The sequence below is a fragment of the Botryllus schlosseri genome, chromosome 9, assembly GCF_051294905.1.
Source record: "Botryllus schlosseri isolate E-star chromosome 9, Bs_hap1, whole genome shotgun sequence".
NCBI lineage: Eukaryota > Metazoa > Chordata > Ascidiacea > Stolidobranchia > Styelidae > Botryllus > Botryllus schlosseri.
Window position 1 is genome coordinate 6,560,917 of NC_137244.1, and position 26,509 is coordinate 6,587,425.

General features: G+C 41.1%; 1 protein-coding gene across 4 annotated transcripts; it reads right to left on the reverse strand.

Annotated features, from left to right (window-relative positions):
- Positions 1–16,858: 16,858 nt before the first annotated feature.
- Positions 16,859–22,527, reverse strand: LOC145446712 (uncharacterized). Of its 4 annotated transcripts, XM_080325062.1 has the most exons (13): positions 20,445–22,527; positions 20,250–20,370; positions 19,556–19,637; positions 19,376–19,491; positions 19,181–19,321; positions 18,970–19,118; positions 18,682–18,902; positions 18,520–18,623; positions 18,370–18,465; positions 17,965–18,260; positions 17,720–17,896; positions 17,451–17,660; positions 16,859–17,392 (listed from the first exon to the last, which is right to left on the reverse strand). In XM_080325062.1, the coding sequence occupies exons 2-13, from the start codon at positions 20,263–20,265 to the stop codon at positions 17,165–17,167; spliced, it is 1,836 nt and encodes a 611-aa protein (XP_080181188.1). In that variant the 5' UTR covers positions 20,266–20,370; positions 20,445–22,527; the 3' UTR covers positions 16,859–17,164. The 4 variants fall into 4 exon arrangements, with proteins under 4 accessions (XP_080181188.1, XP_080181187.1, XP_080181190.1 ...); XM_080325061.1 differs by having other exon boundaries at positions 18,370–18,623; XM_080325064.1 differs by having other exon boundaries at positions 18,370–18,623; positions 19,701–22,527.
- Between the last annotated feature and the right edge of the window lie 3,982 nt (positions 22,528–26,509).

Below are 26,509 nucleotides of genomic sequence, written 5' to 3' on the forward strand. Positions count from 1 at the left end.
AGACACTATATTAGACACTATAGACCGTAAGCCGTATGTGTCGTGTGACAGTCTCCAGCCTCAAGGCCAGAATCTCCCAAGCTGTACCGGGACCGAATTTCCGAGGCTGCTATCCGTAGTTCTTCAGAATGATGTTTTGGATTCAATATGACATTTCCTTGTCCAATCTATGAGATAACAATTGCGTATGTGTCCGAACTCGTTGACCTTTCCAGTTAGGCATACGCAATCTCTCGATTTATAGTCATTTCCATTTCTGCAGATAAGTAGTCAGGTCAAGTGCGAACATGAATCGTGTTGAATCTTTGCTCCGTACGCCGTTTAGCCAGCTGCCTTTAGAGCAAAAATTAGAGGTAAAGCGACTAGGTCCGTATCAGCCTAGAAATTGCCCTTTGATCCAATCGTACGCCGGAGGAAAGCGCACTCGTGCCTTTTCTTCAGCGCATTTCGATAAAAATGAATGGCTTACTTATGGCGAGGATAAAAACGCCTTGTTTTGCTTTTACTGTCTTTTATTCGACAGTGCCGGTACCGGAAGCAGTGGCTCTTGTTGGAACAAAATTGGTTATCGCGATCTGAAGCATTTGTCAGAGCGTCTGAAAACGCACCAAAAATCCCAAGTGCACATGGCTAGTGCAGTTAAATATAAATTGTTTGGCAGAGTAAATGTAATGTCGCAGCTCAATGAAAGTTATCGCGTATCAGTCTGCAAGCACAATGAGCTTGTAGATAAGAATAGGCATGTTCTCTCTCGGGTGATTGATGCCATTAAATTTATTGGAGTTCATGAATTGCCCCTTCGAGGCCACGATGAGAAGGAATGCTCTCTCAATAGGGGGGTATTTTTGGATCTAATTAAATACACGGCTTCCATTGATAGCATTTTGCGCGAACATCTCGACACCGCGACAGTAGCTAAGGGTACCTCAAAGACTATTCAAAATGATGTGCTTGATTCGATATATCACATCTATCTACAGCATTTGTTTACCGAGATTGTTGACGCTGAATTTCTATCTATTCAGTCTGACATTACGTGTTTGTCACAACTAGTCGTGATTTTTCGGTTCACGAAATTTGGTATGCCAGTCGAACGATTCCACAGCTTTGTGGCTGTTGACGATCGCACTGCTGTCGGAATTTCTTACGTATTAAAAAAAACATTACAGCCCTATTCAGTTGAGTCGAAACTTATTGCGCAAACCTACGACGGCGCAGCAGTCATGAGCGGATCGCGACATAGCGTACAAGTTTTAATGAAAGAAGTTTACCCGCATGCGCATTTTTTGCATTGCTACGCGCATCAGCTCAATCTTGTAGTGAAAAAAATGTGCTTAGGAATATCTTCTGTCAAGATATTCTTTGCAAATCTTTCAGGGTTCTCCTCCTTTTTCTCTGTTTCGCCAAAGCGATCTGATCTATTGCGCGACATATGCAAGCACCGGTTACCTAGATGCGCATCAACACGGTGGAACTTCCAATCCAGAGTTGTGCAACGAGTGTCAGAGAGTAGGGTGGAGCTTCTGGAATGCTTCTCAGTGATTGAGAGCTCTCCTGTCTGGGATGATACTTCCATACGTGAAGCGGCGGGGCTTAAACGACTCCTGGAAGACGAAGAATTTTTGTTCTTTTTGAAGCTTTTTTGTGACATCTTCATGCACGTCGATACACTGTAAAGCACTTTTCAGTCGCGTATGGCCGATGGTACTACTGCGCAATTGTGTATTGCACATTTTTGTGAGGCAATTTCGCATATCCGGGCGAATGTACACTTCGCTGGTGACACAGCGCTTTTACGTCGTGGGATAAGTGTGCAAAACCTGCTTGTTGCGGCTTACGAATGTTGCGATATACTGATGTCCCAAATCCAACATCGTCTGAATAGTGACCAGTTGGTTACTTTCGCCCTGTTAAATCCGAGAAATTTCCCTGCCTACAAAATTCATTTTCCTTCTGGACTACTGCGCAGCGTGCCTCGTTATTACCCGATGATCGACATTGCTCGGTTGGAGAGCGAGTTGACTTGTTTGTATTCTAACACATCCTTTTCGGAAATTAAAACCACTAGTGAACTTTCAAAATTCCTAGTTGAAAATTCGCTTTCGATCAACTTTGCTACAGTAACTAGCTTTCTGAATATCATTTTGACCACCCCGATTTCATCCGCGGAATCCGAGCGCAGTTTCAGCACATTGAAACGTATCAAGACCTTTCTCAGAAACAGGATGGGCCAAGATAGGCTTAATGCGTTGGCTGTTCTCTCGATTCACAACGACGTGGTTCTGGGAATTCCAGATTTCAATAAACTCGTTATTGAACATTTTGCTAATAAGAAATCACGTCGCGCACAATACTTACACAAGACATAAATTAATGCTGGTGGGCGGACGACTGTACACATCATGTTCTTTCCGAATAATTTCAATCAAGTGAGCCCAGGTAACTCAACCATGTCTATGGCTAAGGAAAAGTGAGTGGTTTTCATCCTTATTACTCGAGGCACACTGACAGTTAATTTACCGATATATTTTGTTATGGCTATGGAAAAAAAGTGAAAAATTCATCAAGATGAAATAATTTATTCATGAAATTGTTTAATGCGATATGTGCTCGCATTTCAATTTAACACAATGCTTTGATTCCTGCTTGAATGATGGCAGGCAGACTCGTAATTAATCTTCCATGGATAACAGCTGGCTTTTTATAATGTTTTACGTTTATGGGTGCCACCGCTTTGATTGCCTATCCCCTGGTCGTAACGCATCAGGATCGTGTACCAAACACTTTCGGACGAGGGCAAATCGATTTGACTCGCTTTCGGGACGAGAATCCATATACAAATCGGGTCGGAGGCGCTGCAGCACTTTACAGAATTGCTGAGCATGGAACGATTAAAACACCACAAGGTGTCATGCGAATGCTCTTTGTAGGTAGTTGGTCTGTGTATTTTTGGTATAGTCTTACTCGGCGCTTGTGTAATCTCTACCACGAAATCATAACGCATGCTACTAAGGATAACCTGATGATTGATTCGTGGCATGGGAACGATTCTTAGTTCGCGTACATTTTGTAAAATAATCATTTGAATAAAAAACAATGAATAAAACATTTGTTACCGCACTTCAAGTCACGCCACCGGCAAACCTCTCGCGGCACCTACGTTAAAAATCATTGTTTACGGGAAATTCATGTGGCCATCATGAACGTTGAAAAACGCTACTGTGACGTCATATTGATAACAAGTCGCTTGCGGCCCTTGCCCCACCACCCGATATTGTCACGAGCCGCCACTGCCATCACATTAAAGATACTTTGGTATTTTTCGACCATATCGATTTCATTGCACTTGGTAACAATGTTGTGGGATGATCATGACTTCGAAAATGTGCTATTTCCAGTAGCGTTCGTAGCTTTTACTGTATATCTCGTATGTTACGATACGGCCAATCAAAGTTCCAAGGCTTCAGCAGTTATCGAAACTATAAGTTTGGTTGATGAATTAACTTTCAGTTGCGTGGAGTGTATATAATTTCAGTACTCGAAAAAATCACCTTTTACTACTCATCATCATCATCATTGGTTTATTAGCAATTTTATCAGTTCAATACACCACAAAAAATGCGATACAATGAAAAGACAGGAAGATGTCGAAGCGACAAGGAGTAGTCTATGGAATCTGACACCCACCATGGCCTAGGCGATGTAAAGAGGAGGTATGCACACTGAATGAAAGTAAAGAAGATAGTATAGAAAAAGAAAGCGACAAGAATTAGGGCGACATGTCATGGGGAGTGAGATCGATAGGTCAGTCGTGGTCCGGTAATCTTGAGGATGGACTGTATTTATTTAGTAGTAATTGCTTGTATTTCGACTTGAATGTGGACATGCTCGTCGACTGTCGGATGGCCGGCGGGATACTGTTCCACACATCAGGTCCGGCATATTTGATAGAGCGATGATCTTTTCGGTCGATCATATGATATTTGGACGACGTGGACGCGCGTGTGTTGTACTTGTGCGCTTTTGATTCCGAGATAAAGAAGTCATTGAAATATTCCGGGCAACGACCGCAGTGGAACTGATACATAAACTTGGCGATTTCTAGTTTCCGCATATCTTCTATGTTTAGGACGCCGAATCTCTTCAGCAGCGACTTATTGGATGGGCAGCCAGGTCCCTTTGGGGCCCTAGCTATGATTCGGAGTACTTTGTGCTGTAGTTTCTGCAGTGGCTTGAGTGCAGTTTTACTGGCAGCCCCCCAACAGAGGATGCCATAATGTAACTTCGATTGGATTAGGGATTTAAAGAGTATCAGAAGAACCCATGCTGGCATGAAGCGCTTAAGGCTGTAGAACAGGCCGCACTTCGGTGATAATTTAGTTTCTAGGGACTGAATATGACTCTTCCAGGACATGTTCGAGTCCAGTAAAACTCCGAGATATTTGGCATTATCTGTGTTGGAAACGGGCTGACCAGCGATATTAACGGTTAGGTTATTTTTTGAATTTACTGTCAGCAATTGCGATTTCGAGGCGTTTATGCAAAGGTTGTTCTGGGCCGACTCGAATCATTAAAATTATCACTCGATTCAGATTCGAGTACTCGAATCATTGTGCCCAGGCCTAGTCATTACTACGGCGGTTTTTTTTACCTAAAAAAGGAAAATTTTGACCTGAAAATCAAAATTTTGACTTTTTTGACCTAAACAAACTGAATTTTGACTTAACGTATGCAAATTAGGTGTTTTACCACAAAATGTTAAAATTGTACCACTTATTTTCATTTCTGGTCGGAACTGGCTGTCCTAACGAAGTAGTTTGGCATGAAAAAACGTTTTTGGCGTAGAAATCGGCAACCGGCCAGCACCAGGAAATCTAGATCGAAGGCTTCGGAATACGTGCGTCAGTTTTATGGCCGTCAATCATCTTGGGAGCGCACATTGTGGAGTCGCATGTAGCCTACTTTATATGGCTTCGCGTGACCCAGAACAGAAATTACTGGAACTAACAGTCCCCAACGGGCATCCCTAAAAGACGGAAAAGCGGAAATAGCGGAAACAGCGGAAAACGAACCCTAAAACGCGGAAACAGAGGAAAATTAAACCATACGAATTTGATGCGAATTTGGCGGAAGATTGTCCATCGACCACATGGCGAACTTTGATGCTGGCATAATATGCTGGCAGTGGAATCTACATAAGCGGAATACGGCGCGTAGCGGAAGATTTTTATATACAGCAGAAAAGTTAACCATACGAGTTTGAGGTGAATTTGACTGAAGATGGGCCATCGATTACATATAACGAACTTTGATACTGACATAATAAACTGGCTAAGGAATCTAGATAACCGAATATGGAGGGTGGCGGAAGATATATCTAGGCAGCAGCGGTATAGTCAACTAGACGAGTTTGAGGCGAATTTAGCGGAAGATTGAACAACGATTACATAGAGGACTTTGATACTAACATAATAGGCTGGCTGCAGAATCTAAACAAGCGGAAAACACAGCGTAGCGGGAGATATTAGAAGCAGCGGAAAAGTCAAATATACGAGTTTGAGGTGAATTTGACGGAAGATTGGCCATCGATTACATAGCGAACTTTGATAATGACATAATAAGCTGGCTAAGGAATCTAACTAAGTGAATATGGAGGGTATAGCCAATGCTACGCCAATGGGTTGAAGTGTTCCGGTATCAACTATATATAAAGCATACGCAAAACCAACGAAAGTAGCTCGAGGCCTGTCCAACTGTGCACAGAAACTGAATAACAATTCTCCTTCGGTTTGCAAGTCTGAAAACCCTAGATTAACAGGTCATTAAAAACACACGTCTCGGCACTGTTTCTGACTAGAAAAAATGCTTTGAGTGACTATGAGCTACCGGCAACGTGACGTAGCCGGCAGTGGCATCCGAGGACCTGTATTTATACGCTCGGTGTGCGCGACAGCTGCTTATTAATACTACATCGCACCATTGCGATACTCATATTGAACTAAACCAAACAACACTACGCCGCGGAATTTATGCGTGGACGCTTAATGCCCTCTTTTTTCTGTTTGTCGAATGCTATACTTAGTGAGTCAATTTGCGCACAGAAGTAAATAGGATTTATGATTATCATGAGCGACGATCAGAAATCGAGAACCTTAAGTCCTCAGCTCAGCAGGAGGCCTGCAAATAAAACCAATATCTAGACACATCGCGACTGTCATTTTACTGTATTATTAGGCTACACTGTATTAATGTCAGAGCCGGCCAACCAGTGGCCCGCGAGCAAAATATGGCCCGTCAGAAGGTTTTGAGTGGCCCACGATGTAATGCTCGAAATTATGTATAAAATTTTTTTTAAATACCCAGAATATATTTGTGAGCTTGTCAGACCAACCGAAAATTCAATTATGCTGACCGCAATCTTTGGGATGTTGATGACGCATTGACGTAGCCAAGGGCCATCCACATTTTCGTATAGCTTCGTATATGACCACTAAGTAGAATATTTCGTGGCAGATTTATTTGACTTGACATTTTTCTTAGCACTTATAGCGCGATTTATTGTCACTCGATTTCTTGCTTTTAGTATTGGCGCCCCCTCCTGAAAATTAAAAAACTATAAATACGCCCAATTTACCGAGTGGATTCTAGCAATATTCGCAATCATGAGAGAACGTCTGGTCTGGTCACCGGCGTCACCCTGGTCTATGGCCAAAACCAGATTTAACACCTACAGCCTCACATCATGATCAAATAAACCAGCTCGTCATTCCCTTTCGATATCACCAAAATTACAACCGTTCTGTAGGTGAGAATATCCAGTTGTAAAGTCATGCCAAACGCTTATATAGAGCGGGATTGCTGAAAGCGTATCCGACCGCATTCGGATGACGACTGCTGTTCATTGTTCATTCAATATCAATACGGTCGATATATATTCAAGGTGATTCAACTGTTTTGAACAGACGCGAAGTCGTGTGACGTTCAGCGTGAAAGGACTTCACAGTGGGAATATTCATGGGATTGTACCTCGTCTATATTCAACCTCTACATTCTCCTGTATATCTCGTTCCGGTTGCAGATTTCCTATTATGGACAGTCACGTGAGCCGGCACGTAGAAACGAAAAGAAACTGAACTGAATGTGTTCGTTGTTGAGATAAGGTTACCAAAACAAACTTGTTTCACGTATCATAATCTCGCCGCTATCATTTACGGATTGCTGAAAAGGGTGATGGAATGCTGTTGTCGGTAAACTCGTCCTTAGAGGCTGGGTTACTTCGCCGAATATGTAACTTACAAAAAACTGTTCTCTCTTTTAATACAGGATCTCGAGAAAGGCCTGCAAACTACCGCGTCAGCGGTGTCTTACAGAAGCCTAGAGGTGGGCCGTGCTATAAGTCAGCAGTTACGGAAAATAAAAAGAATATCGGCCTGGTGTAAATGACCATACTAGTCGACAAACACCATGAATACCCCAAAACAAACAAAGCAAACGACTATTGACGCAAGACCCGCCGAGATCATCGTCCTTAGAGGTCGGGTTACTAACAACAGCGTGTAGGAGTAACATACGATTGAGCCGCATATTTTCTGTACCACCATCATTGCCGTATGTTTGTTATGTATTTTGATTGGATGAAAATAAAGACTCTATAATCGTTTAATAGACCATCCCTACTGTGATGCTGTCGTGATATGTCCTCTACGGAATTGGGCTCGAAGTTGAGAAACATTTCTGGCGTAAATCGCGCCGAGCCGCCATGGTCGGTAAACCAACTACATGCATTTTGTGAAACATCTCGATCTTAGTCCGGCTTCAAAGTGGTCGCGTTCGGGTCGATGTACACGGTCTGATGGAATCTCTCCAAAGCAAAATACTATTCCGTACCAACTCCCATTATATTGCCACGTAGCGAGATAGCGTAGTGCAGACTTGGACAACTAAACAATTCTAATTGACTCTAATTAAATTAATTAGAGGTTATCTAATTCTAATCTAATTTGTGAAATGTTTCTATGCTCCAATTTAAAATTCTAATCTAATTTCTGGTTCTATTGAAAATGTTACATGAGAACTGTATAGTGCGAAACCAGCCAATATTGTTCAGAATTTTCCATTCTCATGCTAGTGAAAATGAACTCAGAATTGACATCATGAACTGAACATGATTTTTTGTATTTCTTTTACGAATTCAGTAGTTACAGCTCCAAACTAATTTGGAAAAAATGTTTAACAGTATAATTTTAATTGTAATCTAATTTGAAAAAGTTGTCCAATTGTGTCGTATAGGCACGTTTCACGGCTGTAACACCATAGTGTCCTATATGGTGTGTACACTGCGAGATTGAACGGCTCGACTGCATTTAGGTTACGTAATACTTTCCATTTGACCGAAGGCAACTTTACGGTCCTTTTTGACCGACTTACCGATCGCTTAATTCGATAAAACGGGTACAAATGGAAAGCTGCTGCTGTACTGATTACGAAAATATAAATATTATTCTGCTCGTAGTCCTGGAACCCCCCCAAAATCAACCTCTAATTTTGCATTGTGATCGAGTTTTGGATTGTGACGCAACAATTCTGTCTGGCAAAACGACAGTGAAGCTAAGAAGATTGAACCAGACAGCATTGTTGCATCACAATGCCAAACTCGATCACATTGCAAAATTCGAGGCTGCTTTTGGTCAAATGAAAAGTATGAGGTACCCCAAATACAGTGAGACGTTCAATCTCGCTGTGTCCACACCAGAATGGGGTAATCGCGATTAGTAATCGTAATCGATTACGACGATTACAGCATTTTCAAGTAATCGTCATCGCAATCGAATACATTCGAAAAAATTTGAAGTAATCGTAATCGACTACTTCACATATCTAATCGATTTCTTTGTTAAAAAAAACTATTACTTTTTATTTGTACAGAGGCTATGTCATAAACTGAACATTCGTGAACAAGTAAGAGATTTTATACCAGTTAGTGATAGCATAAACGTTTGATTTTTAAACGGCACTGCTCAATATTCCGTCAGAAATATTAGCTTTGCTCGTCATTGCGTAAAAAGTAGGGATGATGTGAACGTGAGGTTCACGTTCGCGTTCTGTGTATGAACCTCGGAAATTCAGAGGTTCACGTTCACAAACGAACCTTGGTAGGTTATGCACTGTGAACCTTTTTCATATATTACAATGTTCACTTCATCATAACATCTTTGGTTAAAATTTATTGCATTTCAACTGCGGGTCACTGCATCGCGCTCGCAGCATAAAAAAATCAACACTAAACAAGCATGCGCCTTGACATTCTCAAACATTTTACTTAGCTTTGTTACAAAAGTTTGCAATAAATATTCAGCTTCCCGTTTGTGAATATTTAGTGACTCTCTGCTGTGAGCTTGACCCGCAATCGCACAACATCAAGAGCGAAATACATTGACATGTAGTGCAGCTATTCCGCTGTGTTCACTCGTCCATGATATTCCGCTATGTCTCGCATAAGAAACTACTTCTTGTGATGACTCGAGACCCCTGAGCTATGGACTCGTATAATAGTGTATGTAACACGTGTTAGAGGATACTTTGATTATGAGACTCTATATACGCAAACTACTGCAACGTTCTGAATAAACCATTGTATTGAGAATATATCTGTAACGAAGAACCTCACCAAGGGCAACAGGCTGGCAACAGGCTATCTCCAGATAAGTATTGTATAGCCGAGCACCAAGGCGATTGGTTAGCTATACTTTTATACAGATCACCAGAGACATTAAACCGCGTTAATTGCTGCAGGCATAGCTGTAGTCAGCGAACGATGCTTATTCAACCAATCAATGAAATTGATATCGTTGTCTGATGTAAAAAATCTAGCAGGCGTACGGCGTGAATCTTGATTTGATATGTTATTGTATCATGAAAACCAAATCCGTGCGATTGGGGTGTTGGCTACTGCTGTGTAACTTGTTCAAGAGATAATAGCAGTAGCAAGTACAAAAACACGTTTTACACTCTGCTCACTATGTAGAAATTATATACTCGTAAGCCGAATACATTGTCCGGTCTGGCCTTAACCGTGTTGGCGTAAGCTTATATTCCCTTGCAAGTCCTCGTCGAAACTGTTGGCAAAGCGACGGAAGATACTGGTTTATGGGATTATTATATCATTCGATTGCCCCAGTTGATAAATTTGGCAACGTTTAAAACGTCAATATCTACTTCAGCATTGTGGCATTATGTAGCCCGAGTCGTCGCTAGGTATCGTCTACATCAGTGGTTCCCAACGTGGGCGATATCGCCCCCCAGGGGGCGATTTAGCGGTCTAGGGGGGCGAAAATACCGAAGGGGGCGATAGGGGGGCGAAAACGGACGAAGGGGGCGATAGGGGGCGAAAACAACAAAGGGGGCGAAGGCGCGTTAAAACGGCTATATTGGAGTCGGGACCATAATTACCGCACCCCAAACCCCCCAGTTGGGGGCAGACTTGGACAACTAGATAATTCTAGTTGTCTAATTTCACTAAATTAGAGCGAAATGCCAGTAATCTAATTCTAATCTAATTTGTGAAAGGCTTCCGTGCTCTAATTCTAATTCTAATCTTATTTGTGATATCTTCTTATGCTCTAATTCTAATTCTAATCTAATTTGTGAAATGTCCGTATTCTCTAATTCTAGTTCTGATCTAATTATTGTTTTCCTGAAAATGCCTCTTTGTCCGAGGCATATTGCACTATTGCGGTGAGTTAAAAAGGATATCCCTCTTGCGTAGGGAAATCCAGTGCCAAGCCGCCATCGCCTTACTTACACCGTGCAGTCATAGTAGATATTATGACGAACAATAGCCTGCTAGGGTAGCTTGTAGCCTTCGAACAACATTCTAGTTTCTAAAACCTTACGTTAGTACATCGCCATTCTGACTAACATGGCGATGCCCACGGTTACCATAAAAGAAGTAATATTTCAATAAAGTAGAGTAAAAATCGAGCCAAGTTTGGTGTACAGAAGTTAACTATTCTCATGGTTATGGGAATGCACTGTTGTTGTTGTTTATTAAACAAAAAATATGTGGCGGTCACCGCCTCACCGTCTTTTGCACCACGCACTGTGATTTGATGTGAACTGCATTTTGCTGGGTGTCCTATCAATACCGAGAAAACCATTACCGAGAATGCCATTACCGAGAATGGACACAACCGAGAATGGACATTACCGAGAATGGACACCACAGAGAATGGACATTACCGAGAATGGACACCACCGAGAATGGACATCACCGAGAATGCAATATATACAATGCAGGCATGTTATGCATATGAGCAGGTCGTGTGTGTGCATCAGGGCGTTGCCACATTCGGTATCGATGCTCAGGTATAAATTTCTCGACAACGTCAGTCCCAGTAAGCTATATTCTTGACATTGGCCATTCTCCGTAATGACCATTCTCGGTGGTGTCCATTCTCGGTTATGACCATTCTCGGTATTTGTCATTCTCGGTAATGGCATTCTCGATAATGTCCATTCTCGATAATGGTTTTCTCGGTATTGGTATAGAACCATTTTGCTGTATTCATTTCCCATATACAATTTCATTCAATTTCCAAGTTTCTGCGAACTAAGTAGCTCTAATTCTAATTCTAATCTAATTTGAGAAAAGCTGTGTAGTTCTAATTCTAATTCTAATCTAATTTGGAAAATCTGTGTAGCTCTAATTCTAATTCTAATCTAATTCGGAAAAACTGTGTAGCTCTAATTCTAATTCTAATCTACTTTGAAAAAAACTGTGGAGCTCTAATTCTAATTCTAATCTAATTCAGAAAAGCTGAAAATTTTCTAGTTGTCCAAGTCTGGTTGGGGGTGAGGGGCCCGAAATCGAAGGAAGCCCAAAATTATTTCGTGAATTAACATGAATGATAGAGTAATTTTTTAGAAATTCATGCGACTTTTTCAAAAATTTTTCGTGCTTCGCGCGATTTAATATTTTCATGTATCTTGATGTTGGGGTCCGCGTCACCCAACAAATATACGCATGATTTATGGAAATAGGAGACTTCGGCGTCGGCCATTACTGCGCCACGACGCACCAAGACATATGGAGTTAGAGGCCATGTAACATGCGACTCCGAGAAGTGTGCCAGAACGATGAGCAGCGAGAAGACCTTGGCCGAAAAGGAATGCCCTTATGCTAACCGAAAACTTCGATATATGTACAATGTACATATATGTTTAATTGTCCATAGGCGCCTCAATGGCTGGCGTCGAATGTTCCTGTCCTGGCGACATTAGCCCTACAGGAAAAATGCCATCCCGCAAGGAAAAAATTATTTGCCAGTAAAGAAATACCAATATGAAATCATGTGTGTCTTTTAGTTTGGTACGTTTTGACGATTTTCATATCTTCTGACATAGCAGATATAGAAGCTCACGAAATAACATCATGTAAAGAAGTCAATATAACAACGATTCCGCCCGAAGATGTTTAATTATTATTTAGGGGTCCTATACCTTTTCCAACATACCACATTGACCACATTGACCGATTCAAGCATGAATTATATAAATTTGTCGCGCTTCGCGCGTTTAGGCGAAATACGGTGACTCACCAAACAATACATGAAATAGGGTATAGCTGATATATAGCGACAAAAAGCCCACTGGCTGAGGGGGGTCTGGGGTTTGGTATCACCCTATTGAGTCCAACAATTTTTCGGGGGGGGGCAGGGCTGACGAAGTGCTGTTTTTCGGTTCCCAATATTTGGGGGGCGATGATCGGTGTGGAGCTTCAAAAGGGGGCGACGAGTCGAAAAAGGTTGGGAACCACTGGTCTACATTAATATATAGGCTATCCCAGTGGCGGCTCGTGACAATATCGGGTGGTGGGGCAAGGGCTGCATGCGACTTGTTATCAAGATGACGTCACAATGGCGTTTTCCAACGTAAACAAGTAACTTAATGATGGTACGGTAACATGAATTTCCCGGCAACAGTGATTTTATAACGTGTGTGCCACGAGAGGTCCGCCGGTGAGCTGTGACTTGAAGTGTAGTAACTGCGTAAACGGCGTACGGAACAAAGATTCAACACGGTTCATGTTCGCACTAGACCTGACTAATTATCTGCAGAAATGGAAATCACTATAACTCGAGAGATAGCGTAAGCCAAATTGGAAAGGTCAACGAGTTCGGACAGATACGCAATTGTTATCTCATAGATTGGGCCTGTCATATTGAATCCAAAACATCATTCTGAAGAACTAAGAATAGCAGCCTCGGAAATTCGGTCTCGGTACAGCATAGGAGATTTTGGCCTTGAAACTGGAGACTGTAACATGACACATACGGCTTTATTACTGTCTATTGGTCTGCTGCGAAATCGCCTTTGGAAAATATATTACCGAATAAATACGTGGATGAAAGCCTTAAACCAGGGGTGGCCAACCTTTTCAGCCAAAAGGCCACATTTGATTGACGAACCATTGCGCGGGCCACTAGCCGCGCGAAGCGCGAAAATTTTTCGAAGGTCATAGGTCAATAATATTGTCACTTGACTATATTGCGGGCCTGCTGTATATCGCTGGGCTCAGTTTGCAAGGAATGGACTATTCGGCGCCGGGACATATCGCTAGCGAAATCTTCGACCAACATGCGTCAATCATTTTGTGCCTAGGTTTCATAGTGGACGGTCTTTCTGCGAGCGCAAACGCAAGGTCGCAAATGTTGTCAGTCAGTCAGTCAGGTTTATTAGTATTTTCATCGTTTCAAAACATCACAAGACTTCGATACAATGAAAAGATAGGAAGGTGTCGAAACAACTTGGAGTAGCCATTAAGATCAGACACCCACCTTAGCCTAGGCGAAGCAAATAAGAGGCATGCACACTGAATGAAAAGTAATGCAGAGAATATAAGACCCAAGCGACAAAATGGGGTGGCATGTGGCGGAGGGCGAGGTCGATGTTAGGTCGTGGTCCGGTAATCCTGAAGACTGGCTAGTATTGATGAACGATGAACGACACTTTGTCTCGTAATCGCGAATATAGTTATAGTCTCAATCTGATACATTGGGCGTTCTTTCATTTTCACAAAGGGGTAGCAATATTAAAAGCAATAAATCGAGTGACAACATGTTGCGCGAAGCGTGTAGAAAATTTTTACTTTTGATAAAGCTATCGCAAATTATTCTGCTTTATTGTATTGTACGAAGATCTATCAACTTGTGACTGGCTCGCGGATTTGCCAATAATGAGTCGGAACTGATATTTTAGTCATTACATCTCAAGTGTTGCGGCCAGACTAATCAAATTTTTGGTTGGTCTTGCAAGTTCACAATCTGTCCAATCCATTTCTGATGATATTACTAATTTCGGAAATTACCTCGCGGGCCACGGGTTGGCCGGCCCTGCCTTAAACTTAGTACACTAATGGTACCAATGATGAGGCACTAGGTCCGAAAATACTTGAAAAATTCTCCGTGATAATCCCATGATAACAGTACGCGAATTTGTCTACAATGGCATGCTGGCAGAATCTTTCCTCGCATGCAAAAAACTTCGACCTGATGTGGGAGTTATGGGGTCTGTGACAAATGATTTACGTTTCAGGGGTGTAAAGTAAATTTGGATCGACATATACATTTTTCTATATCACCTTCCAGACTAACAAACCGGGCATAATTTTTAATGTGAAGTATACGGCTTGTATCAGGGTATGTAATGGCACATATTTTTAGTTTGGACTAATTTGCAGCTATTCCGTGTCATCTTTTTTTCGTTTATTGTCAATGTCTTCATCCAAACTCCACCATAGGCCCCTGTCAAGATCAAAACAAATGAAAAAGACATCACTGCCTCTTCAGGCATACCTGAAACCCGATTTTTGATCGTTACTGTGTGACGAAATTGGTCACCGTAAATACTATTATTTCAAAAATGCCCGAAATTTCAATGACTTCGGCTTCTACTGGCTGGAATTGAGTCAAATTTGGTGTGCAGCGATTTTTTAGGTAACCTGACGATTTCACAACCAAGCCGATGGAATTTGAGAAATTTGTTTCATTTTGAACACCCCTTGAACAGTGAACAAGTTGGCGTATGGCTTTTAAACAAATAGAAGTTAGCAATTATCAAGTACCACGATTATAACGAATCACGATTCTCTGTAATCTGTTGTAAGGTTTTTAAAGAGAAAACATGAATTCGTGGCGAAGTTTGTACGGTAAACAACTATAACTTCTTACAATTTGACGCGGCTATAACATGACGAGAGTCTCATCGGGGGTAGGGATATATGGTCTTTATTCGAAAGTTTCTGCCTTGCAGAACTAGTAATTGGATCAAAAGTGTGCCGTGCGTTAAGGGAAAGATTGCCTAATACCTGCTAATAGACTGTAGGGTCCATGAAACATGAAGCTTCAGAGGGATATTACGGCCGCTGATATTAATTAAACAGAATATATTTATCATTTCATTAGAACTGAGATTTGCTATTGCGGCAAAGTATCCATCGGCTAGCCAACGAATGTCGTAGTGATTTGCATACTAGCCGTAGAAAACTGGAGATCTAATCTGCAGGATGGTCAACTGGTGCTTCGTATAAAGGCACATGTTCCGTAGTTTCACAGCAGCGTTTAAACGCAAAATATGTGTGTGGTGGAATGGCGTATAGTCAGTGGTATAATCCACAGCTGCAACACCAATGGGTTGTGGCCGTTCTGGGTTCGAGTCCGACTGAGGTCGACTCCAGAATTCCTACCCAAGTGTTGGAGGTTTATCTAGGTTCCTCGTCGCCCCGTGATCCGCGTAAGCGGTGATTCATAAAAGCCTAGAAGTGGGCCGTGCTACAAGTCGGCAAATACTAGCGTTACCATCAGACATGGGGTAATCGCGATTAGTAATCGTAATCGATTACGACGATTACAGCATTTTGAAGTAATCGTAATCGCAATCGATTACATTCGAAAAAAATCCGAAGTAATCGTAATCGTAATCGACTACTTCCCACATCTAATCGATTTGTTTGTGAAAGAACGATTACTTTTTGTTTGTACAAGGACTATGACATAAACTGAATATTCGTGAACAAGAATGAGATAATATACCACTATAGAGTATGACTGGAGTGACGACTCGATTGTTCTCCCATTGTTAGCCGGCAGAATGGTCACGGTCAGATGGATGCACCCAAAACATGATAGCTCAGTGCTTGTTTCAATGGCGTTCAAGGCGATTCGTCGTGTATTTCTTGAAGTTGCGTCGGAATTAGTTAGACAGTTCAACATTTAGGTAGCGGTGACGAGTCGTTATGACTAGTGAATAATACTGTGTAGCTTATGTTACATTTCTCACGAGATTGATGTGATATTGTGGCTTTGATCCTTTGTAGAGTTTGCTACGTATATGAATATAATGACAGAAGGTATAGAATATCTGGTTCGTGTGCATTGGCTATTGTGAGATGAATTCATGGAAAGAAAGACTGAAGAATACTACAAAGTGAACAAGTGGAAAGATCTTGAACTATACCGAAATGCAATTCACAATATCGTTGATTGAAAATATGTCCTATATTAACTGCAGAAACTCGAGTATGAATATAACAAATAATATTGCAACTGTCTTGTAGTCTTATATAATGCCTGTCCGATAACCGCAGAAACTTGAGTATGACTTTGACTAGAACAAGAGCCTTGTGTAATGTTAATGTTCTGCTTGAGCTCGACTCACAATAGCCAGAGCTTACGCCTTGAAAGTGTGCAAAATCGCACTTGAAGGGAACTCGTTGTCATTGCCAAGAACACAGAAAGACGTCTGCCGGTCGACATTAGTAGTAAGCCAATGCACCACGTCAAGGTTTCGACCAACGCATTGGTTTCCTTTTTTAGGTAGGGAACCTCAATGTGGATAGGCAGCATTTGCCACAGAGAGAAAAAACTACCATACTAACACTACCAAAAACTACATTCGCTTCATTTGCTGCATCTTTTCTTGGTCATGGGTTCCTGGCAGACTTTTGTCCAAGGATTTTGATCACCATAGGCATAGGTTGTATTCGCACCTGTCACTCTTTTTATAGCCTTACGCTGACATAAGGCATTTACTGAATAACTGACTTGGCTAATATCCGGATTCCTGCTATATCTCATCGAAGACCGCTGTTAAAAAAGCAGTCACGAATTCATTGGTGAATAATATTAATGAATGTAATTACTGAAGTTACCAAAGATCCAAATGCTGCTTCCAGAACATCTTGTGTTAGGACTCTGAAAGATACTGATTCCATGCCACCATTCAAAAGCCGAATTACTAGCTTGACCATGTTCTTCGTGGTAAACATCAATCCATGCAATGTAGGCCTTGCCATAAGACGCTTCTCCTCTCCTTTGTGTTTCTGCTCCACTTCCCGCTTAAAATGGATTAATTAGTATTAGCAACTATAAAGCAAAAGATATTTACAGTCATACCCTCCAGTCATCCAGATATTTCATGAAGTGATCTTGTAGCCATGACAATCTTTCATCAGTTGTGCTTTTGATGTCGGTTTCTGTCATGATTTTGAACCACTTATCAAAAAGAAGAACGAATTCAGCAGTCCCTTCCGAATTTGGCACTTCATATTCAAGGGATTTTCCGACTTCGTGGCTCAAAACCTCTTTTGCCAAATATACTCTCATCTTCAATGAAGATACAATTAGAATATGCAATGGACCAGGACCAATGACAGTTCTCATACCTTGCTGTATGAATCTAATTCAATGTGGGTACGGGTGATTTTATTGGGTGTGTGCAGTGGTTGGTCCATGTTTTTTTTATACAATTCCCTGATGTGAGTCCAAAGTATGTCCTTGCCTGATTTGCATAAATACTTCGTACCAGCAGACTTGGACGAATAAAGTGAATTTCTCGCCGTCTGTAATAAATCACAAAAACAATTGGAGCAATAGTTACGACCGCAGATAAAGTTGATTGTAACTATACCTTCAACAGATGACTTGTGTCGGAACAAATGAAAATGGGCTCATGAAGATTGGTAGGATGTGGCGCAGTGTAGTTGAGATAGTTTGGATTTGACATGGATCCATGTATCATTGAAAAGAACTTCCGGTTAGTTGAAGCACCATCTGCTACGACAGCATGAATTTGTACATTGTACAAATTACACACCATAACTGCTTCCCAATACAATGAAGTCAGTTGAAAAGCAGCGGTATTGGTTGTCGGCCACCATGAGAGTGGAGTTGAAATTTTGCGGTCAAATGAACGCAAGTAGAACACTGAAAAATAAAATTCTCAGAAAAGAAATACAATCCCGGTATTATGGTATTAGCACATCTATTAACAAACTTGCACCGGAATAAGTAGTAACAGAGACAAGAAACTCACTGCAAATATGTGTGGCGATTTCATTTGATGAATATCGATCACCATAATCTACAAATCCTATAATGCGCCCATCTCGGTACACCAAATTATCTCTCACTGTAACAAAGAGTCCATTAAATGATAGGTCATAACTAAAGATTACCGTATTACCTTTCATTTCATCTACTGTAAGGTACGCATGAATTGTATCAGAATTATTTTTCAGCTGTTCCAATGCACCCTCACAGATCCCAGGGTTTCCAGATCCAAAGTTTCTGAACATAGTAAGTGCATGAGAAATGTGTAACAATGGGGGATAACCGAGTTACGAACCTGTATTGTCTGAGGACTCCGGCTGATGGTAGTGTTAGAACACCTGTGCGCCGGAGCATATGATATGCAGAAGGAGACCTTGCATACATTTCAATGGCCCATCTGACAACGTCAGGGTGGTATCGCCTTGCATTCTGATGTTTCTGGGCATTTGCACATTGTTCCTCAAAGAACATTTGCTGCCATTCATTCATAGAGTTTGATTCGGCCTTGTACAAGTTCTGAAATATGATATAGCCTACATAAACGGATGCATTTGATTTTCAGGTTCGCCGATAAGATAGTCACCAAGATATCTGAGTGGAGGTGTTCATCGACAGTCACCATATTTTCCTCCGATATACACGGCAATTTTTCTTTCTTTGAATATCTGATGTTGAATTTGGTTTTTGTGTCGTATTTCAAGCAACAGTCACACATTGAATCCTCTTCCGACACTGAAAAATGAATGGTGATCTGATAGGCTAAAACCTCAGAGTGCTAAAACCAAGAAGCTTACCAATTACTGTACAATAAGGTGACCTCACATACGATTGCTCGGTTTTCAAGTGGTCATTTGACCATGCTAAAATTTGATGCATTTTTGTGTTTTTCGTTTTTTCTTGGACCCCAATGCATAAATTTACTTTTTCCATGGTACCTGTGTCAAAATAAAGTCATTCTGCTACTCGTTTAGATTTTGAATTCAATTTACCTATGAAAGTTTGGAGAGTCATGTGCTTTATATCGCAATATCCCAGGTAACTAGCTGGAAATTTCCAACCATTTAGAGCAGCAGAAATGAAATCGAGATTGCTGGAAAGAACAACTCTAAAGAAAGAAATAGTTTTTATATGCGAATGAAATGTTCAATTGAACTTCTTGTTATATTTACCTCAGGGTAGGCACAATTTCATTTTCATCTCTCCAGTTTTCAATGAATAATTGTTCCTTCCTCTCAAAGAAATTCCAGGTATCTTAAGTGCAAGCCGTATTCACAATTCAGAAATAACTGATGATTGGAGGAATTATTTTCCCACCTCCGCATGCTTTACTGAGTTTTTTAGCTTGCTTGAGAACATCGTCAACATTTCTGTGCCTGATACTCTCTGGTAGCTGACACCTTACAGCGGGCAACTTGCGTTGTACTTTCTTGATAATAAATTGGATGTGTACATATTACTGTTACTACTTCATCTCGGGGACTACTATTACTTCATCTCGGGGTAACTTTACAAAATTACTCCAAAATTCAGTTGATACCAGCTTAAAAACCTTTATACATCACCTGACAATGACACCTGAAAATCTCTACGACAAAACTGACGACTACGTTACATCACTATACAACAAGTTGATGATGAGAATGGATTCAAATTGATCTAAAAACACAGTGCTGGAACAACTATCCTGCTGCAGCAGATCTAGTACCACACTTAATAAAGAACTGTTCATCAACTCTACTGCTGAATGCAAACTCGATGCACTCGAATGATCTACATAGAATAGCACAAGAATATAAGCTGTACTGATTCTGATGAACAATTCAAGTAATAGGATTGGTAAATCAATCATTTCCAAAAACTTACCTCCATAGTGTTGCATTTATCCGGTAGGTGATTTTTAGGTAATGCTCCAATTTTTAGTTTTGTTGATTTGCTAAATCTGATGATGTCATCCTCATCAAAATGGATTTCACATATGACAGCACTGATAAACATATCTCATGTGTTATAGTATGAAGTTGTTACACAATGCTGCATCCTCCATGAACATCAACTCACCTTTCCTTGTGTAGCAAATGCTTGATGTTATCTCCCCGGGCTGCGTCACGAATAGAGAGAAGAAGTCTGGTCATTTTTTGGTGCTGCTCCTTTTCCTCTTCATTTTTTATAAATTCAGGCCGTCGCACACAAAATAGCGCCCTTTTCTGTGACTTGTCCTTTCGGGTGGAACTGCATCCCGGAATGGCGCAGTTATTGGGCATATTATGGATTATTCTAGAATCTAGATGAACCTGTTCAAGAACATGAAATGTAAAGACAGGTAACAGGCATGTACTGACATTTCTAGCCAGCCAAGACACGGAGCCAAGGTTTTAACAATTACATTGCATTCCTTACATTATAGAGAACCCCACAGTGATAGCAGTAGTCAAAATGGTAAAGAAATACCATGGCCTAAACAATTCCAACAATAACAAAAAAACAAAGCCATTCCACAGCACCGTGATTGAAATGAAGAGGTTTGAAGGTACAGAAAATGGTGCTAAAAGAGCATATTGTTCATTTTTTTTTCAAGCCATCTCGCAAACTTTTGGAAAATTTGGAGGACTTTTTTTGCTTCTCATGCAACGCAAACTTTGCAAAATTGTGAGACAAGATGTTATTCAAGTGTCTCATTGCCTTGTCCATGACATCCTCAACCTCATTTAGGTCTGAGCCAGATTGAAGTGACACAGTATGAATTAATTTGTTATAGAATGGATCACAGTGAATTGCGTCAAGTGCCCTGAAAAAATTGATCTTTTTCAGGGGTTTTGCCATTTCTTTACTGTGGATAACATAAAAGCGGAGAACCATGCCATGAAACTGTTCAGACGGGCTCTTCAATCCACCGTCTTTCTTCTGCATCACTTTAATGAGGTTTCCCGATGGCGCTGCAGATGTTAGGCATGTGGCAATTGCTTCGTTAGCTTGCTTAGAAATGGCTCCCAAAAGCACTCCACCAATATATTCAAGAAATATCACATCAATCTCGTGAGAAATGTAACATAGGCTACACAGTATTATTCACTAGTCATAACGACTCGCCACCGCTACCTAAATGTTGAACTGTCTAACTAATTCCGACGCAACTTCAAGAAATACACGACGAATCGCCTTGAACGCCATTGAAACAAGCACTGAGCTATCATGTTTTGGGTGCATCCATCTGACCGTGACCATTCTGCCGGCTAACAATGGGAGAACAATCGAGTCGTCACTCCAGTCATACTCTATAATACCACGTTAGCGTTAGCACAAACGTCTGTTTTCAAACGCCACTGACTCATTATTACGTCAGAAGTATTAGCTCCGCTCGTCATTGCGTAACAAGTATCCACATTCCACACATAGTAAACAGACATGCGATGGACATTGTAGTGTGATTGTAAGAACACCTCCCGAGTCCCGTGGTGTATATCAGGTTATCAGTACACTACAGAAGCCGCTACTTGGAGCACCAGAATATTGATCACCACTCTGCCTATAGTTTCAAATAGTAACTTATGTATTAATGTTTGGTTGTGCTTAGTTAAACGCAGTTTACCATTGCTGCTTGGCGAGCAGGAGGCCTACGTACGCACGTGCACCTGACGAAGATTCGGAATTTTGTACTCGTCGAATAAGACATTGCAGTTTCCACAACGAAGCATTACAAATAAACAGCTGCTGATATATATCATAACCGAGCCGTACTTAGCCGTTTCTCGTAACAGCAGCTCGCTGTAGTGTATATGTATTAAGTTGAAGGCAGAATTTTTATGTTAACCATATCTTATTCTCATATAACTACTTGAAACGGGCGTCAATCGTTATTTCACAGTTCGTTACTTAGCATTTGCACCTGCCGCCATAACCATCCGCTTATATAGCCTGACATGTTAGCGTGGGTTGTAGCTAGAATCAGCAATTCAGCCAAAACAGCAATTCCCCTGTCCAACCGTTGGTCAATTTTCAAAAGTGAATTTCGTGAATAATATTGGTAATTGCATTATATTACTATTCATTTATAACCTCTCTGAGCCCCGAGTGTCAGATTTACCTGTAAAGCTGGGGCACGTAATTCATATTCATAGCATCTGGTATGTTGTTATAATTACTGAATGTTGTTAATTCGCGAGTCGCGACCTCCAGTCCGTTGTATAATCACAAGATATTGTACTCGCCCAACCGTAGCAGACTAAAAGAATATCTTTTGTGAGACGCACACACAAATTGTCATGGCTTTATTCTTTTGTGGATGCGCCGGGTGACATTTGCATTGTGGGCCCAGATGGGAAGGACAGGAGTTATTAGTCCCGCCCACTCAGCGCGGCTATTGACAATGGACGAATACCCTAAGTTTCGGCCAAGGTATATCTTTGGTATCACATCCCGTGGAGTTGCGTGTTGGCCGAAACTGCATATGTGTTTTGGTGTGTTGTGGGATCGTGGCGCGGTAATGACCGGCTGCGAAATGCCTGTTCCCATAAAATATAGCCTATGTATGTTTTTTCTTGAGGGGGGGGGGAAGGTATGCATTTCAAACCCAGCTATCTACTGGAGCAGGGGTCACCAACTGTTTTGAAACAAAAAGCTACTTCTTGTGTAGTGTGTACTGATTATTGCGACGACCGACGGGTTACCTCGTACTCCCGTCGTTTATCCATGTTCAGTTGGATTTCTTCACTTAGAGTAAGACAATCAGAGCACTGGGTCAGGTTTCCGCCCCTTACCAAGAAGAAAAACGCTCACTCGCAGGGACTCACACCAGCTCCTCCAAGCTCAGTTGCGTTGCTGCAGTGCGCGCAGAATCGCCGATCTCCGCGTCTAGACTCGGGAATATTAACTATATATGGGGGCCCCCCTATAAGTCTCTATCCGTAACTTATGGGGGGCTTCGCCCCCCAGACCCCTCTTTCTCATCTGTTATTATTATCTATCTATCTATCAAGGTTTGGCCAGGTGCTGGATTCGGTCATGTCTATTTTTTCATGTGTGCAAAGATACACGACATTAAAACTAAGTAATTCTACCGCATGCAGAGACGTGATGATTATCGGGATATGGTACTTTTCTAACAAATGCAGAGATTTGATGATGATTGACACATCTGTACGGAATCCTATTCTTGCCTTACAGGGATTTCCATGTTTATTCGTTATTATCCTTGAAAAAGGCGCATAAACCAAATAGGGGAGCCCTTCGGCCAGCCCCCCCTGGCGACCGCCCACCTCGCCCAACCCAAAAGCCACCACTACTACAGCGACCGCGGGCGACTCATTTGGTCCGCGTTGGTGACCCCTGTACTAGAGATATCTATTTGAATCGCAAAGCTCGAAAAACATTTACAAGAATTAATTAAATTCTCGAAAATGCTCTATAATATATGTTGGTTTACGAAATACTTTTGAGTCCCCTTCGAGCACGCTCCCCACTCTATTAAGGAATTTGGGGCGCGGCAGGTAAAGACCTGGCAATAATGCAAATCGTTGGACGCGATAAATCATCCACTATAAAGTTGGGCAATTGATATATTATGACGTAATAAGAAAATGACGCATGATGAAGAAAGTTGATATCTCATTAAGCCTTTTCATCGCAATCCTTGTATTGTCTTCCCATATATCATTTAAGATTATAGTCCTAAGCAAAACAAATGTAATCGTGAGTAATCGTGATTACTTTTTCAATGTAATCGTAATCGTAATCGACTACTTCCTGATTTTGCTGTAATCGTAATCGTAATCGCGTGATTCCGAAGTAATCGTAATCGCAATCGATTACATTCATAAAGTAATCACCCCATGTCTGGTTACCATACGTCCTTTTTTTAAGACGATTTGTCATCTTTTTTGACTTTTTTGAAAGAGTCCTCGGAGGACGCCCTTTTGTCCTCTTTTTTGAGATTTTGTCCTCTTTTTTGAAAATTCAGGTCATATTTAGAGCAAAATGCGAGTGATATACCGTAAATTAGCACAGAAGGGACGCTCCGGCTGGGCGAAAAGTTGACCATTTTTTTTTAGTGAACCACCCGGCCAATGTGGAGGAGGAAACGGTGTTTTGGGCTCTGAGCGTGAAAGTTGACCTTCTTTTTTCTTTTTTTAGTCAGCCACCTAGCAATGTAAAGAGAAAAACCGTATTTTGAGCTCTGAGCAGAAAGTTGACCTCTTTTTTAGTCAACCGATCACAAAGTGGGAAAAATTCACCGATTTTTGAGAATTCTTCTCCGGTTTTGCAAGTCTCAAATTTCTGAAAAAGTGTCCTCTTTTTAGATTTCCAAAATATGGTAAGCCTAGCAAATACGTAATCAAAATAATGAATATAGGCCTAGTGTAAAACTACCAATGTAGTCGAAACACCATGAATATAAACCAAACAAACGGCGAATTATATATAGCGATCGTCCATATCGTACAACGATGACGCCGTGAATTTCAAATAGCTTACAATTGTAAATGTAGGGGCTGGTATGACTTCGTCGACGAAACTGGTTCCCGAACCTTGACATATAATATGACGACAATGCCCATCTTAGCTCCGTAACGGACATGGCAATGGTCTGGTAATTCAAAATGGCGATTTGTCTCCTTAAGAATCCAATGTCCACTGAAGTGGTCTATTAGATATTGCAAAAGTTGGCAAACATTTAGGCGACCGCAGTTGGAGGACATTTCGTGTATATCGTAAACCCTGCGATATAAACTGCTAATCACCAGTGACCACGCGCGGAATCGATATTTCAAAACCAACCGAGATATTTTCAGTCGCCTAATAGCTTGTCTCCTTCTGTTGGTGATAATTTTCGCCCAAATGCTTCAAAAACAGGACTGTCCACCAAAGTAGTCTAATAGGTATATATATATATATATATATGGGGGGACGGGCGTGGGCAGAGGTGGTCAGTAACGAGGTACTTCTACTTTTTCGAAGTACTCAAGTAGTTTTCCTCTACTTCTGGTACTTACTCAAGTAGATCTTATTTTCACTACTTCTACTTCGTAATATTTTGTAATCTACTTACTTACTTTTCGCTATTTTCAGTTTGTCAAGTAGAAGTAGTTCAATCTACCAATCAAGAAGATTACCTGAGAAATTTCGGGCTGTTTTCACGGAGTATCAACATTTAATTTTCACAAAAGTTGAGTAAAGCCAAGAATTTTCGTCGCGCTTCGCGCGCAGAGGATACGAAGTGACCGGTATGATTTCGCAAACGTGTCGGTGAATATAATTTAGGTCACGGGTTGACGTGGTTCCGTTTACACCACATTGTCGCCCTTCGCCCATATGAAATAATTCATCACAGTATATATGGCTCATCATAACGTTTGAAACTGATGTTTCGCTATCTAGCATTTACTTGCCATATCGTAATCTAGCATGTCCTGTCCATGGCGTGTTCTAATCTGGAAACGTGGAATATGACTTTATTTTAGTTTTAGAGCCGCTTTAGCACACCACCTCTGAAGCTTTGTGGACTAAAGGCATGAAATCCATGTTCCACTTTTAGAAGTAGTATTTATATTTCACTTGTAATTCCCAGTATCATTTACTTTGAGTTATAATTAATATCATTTCTTTTGTCTGGATAACATATATACATGTTCAAGTATAAAAGCAAGTGTAGTAATGCCTTTAATTTCCGGAAATAAAGTTACACAATATGCCATTTTACGGTCCACCATATGTTTTATTACCGTTTACTAATCGCGCACCGTATCCTATACAACTTCTCCGTATTGCTCTTCGACTAAACTACGGCCGGGCCTTATAATATATGGGGGATGGCGCCGTACCATGCTATTTTCTAAAACGTGCTATTCGAGAAAACAGAGGATTAGTATTGCATTTCCATATCAATACTATCATGATGTGGATCAATGCAAATGCTATCGAAAACTGGAAACCTTTTGGTATACATCAATATGAATCAAGCTCGTCACCTTCTGCATAGCTCAATTTGCACCTTTTTACAATCCGTGTAAACGAATTAGGATCTTTTTCACAACTATTCTTACTTACTTGAGTACTTTTGAAGTCAGTCAATTCTACTTCTACTTCAAGTAGTTTTAGGTTGCTTATGGAAGAAGTACTTCTACTCGTAC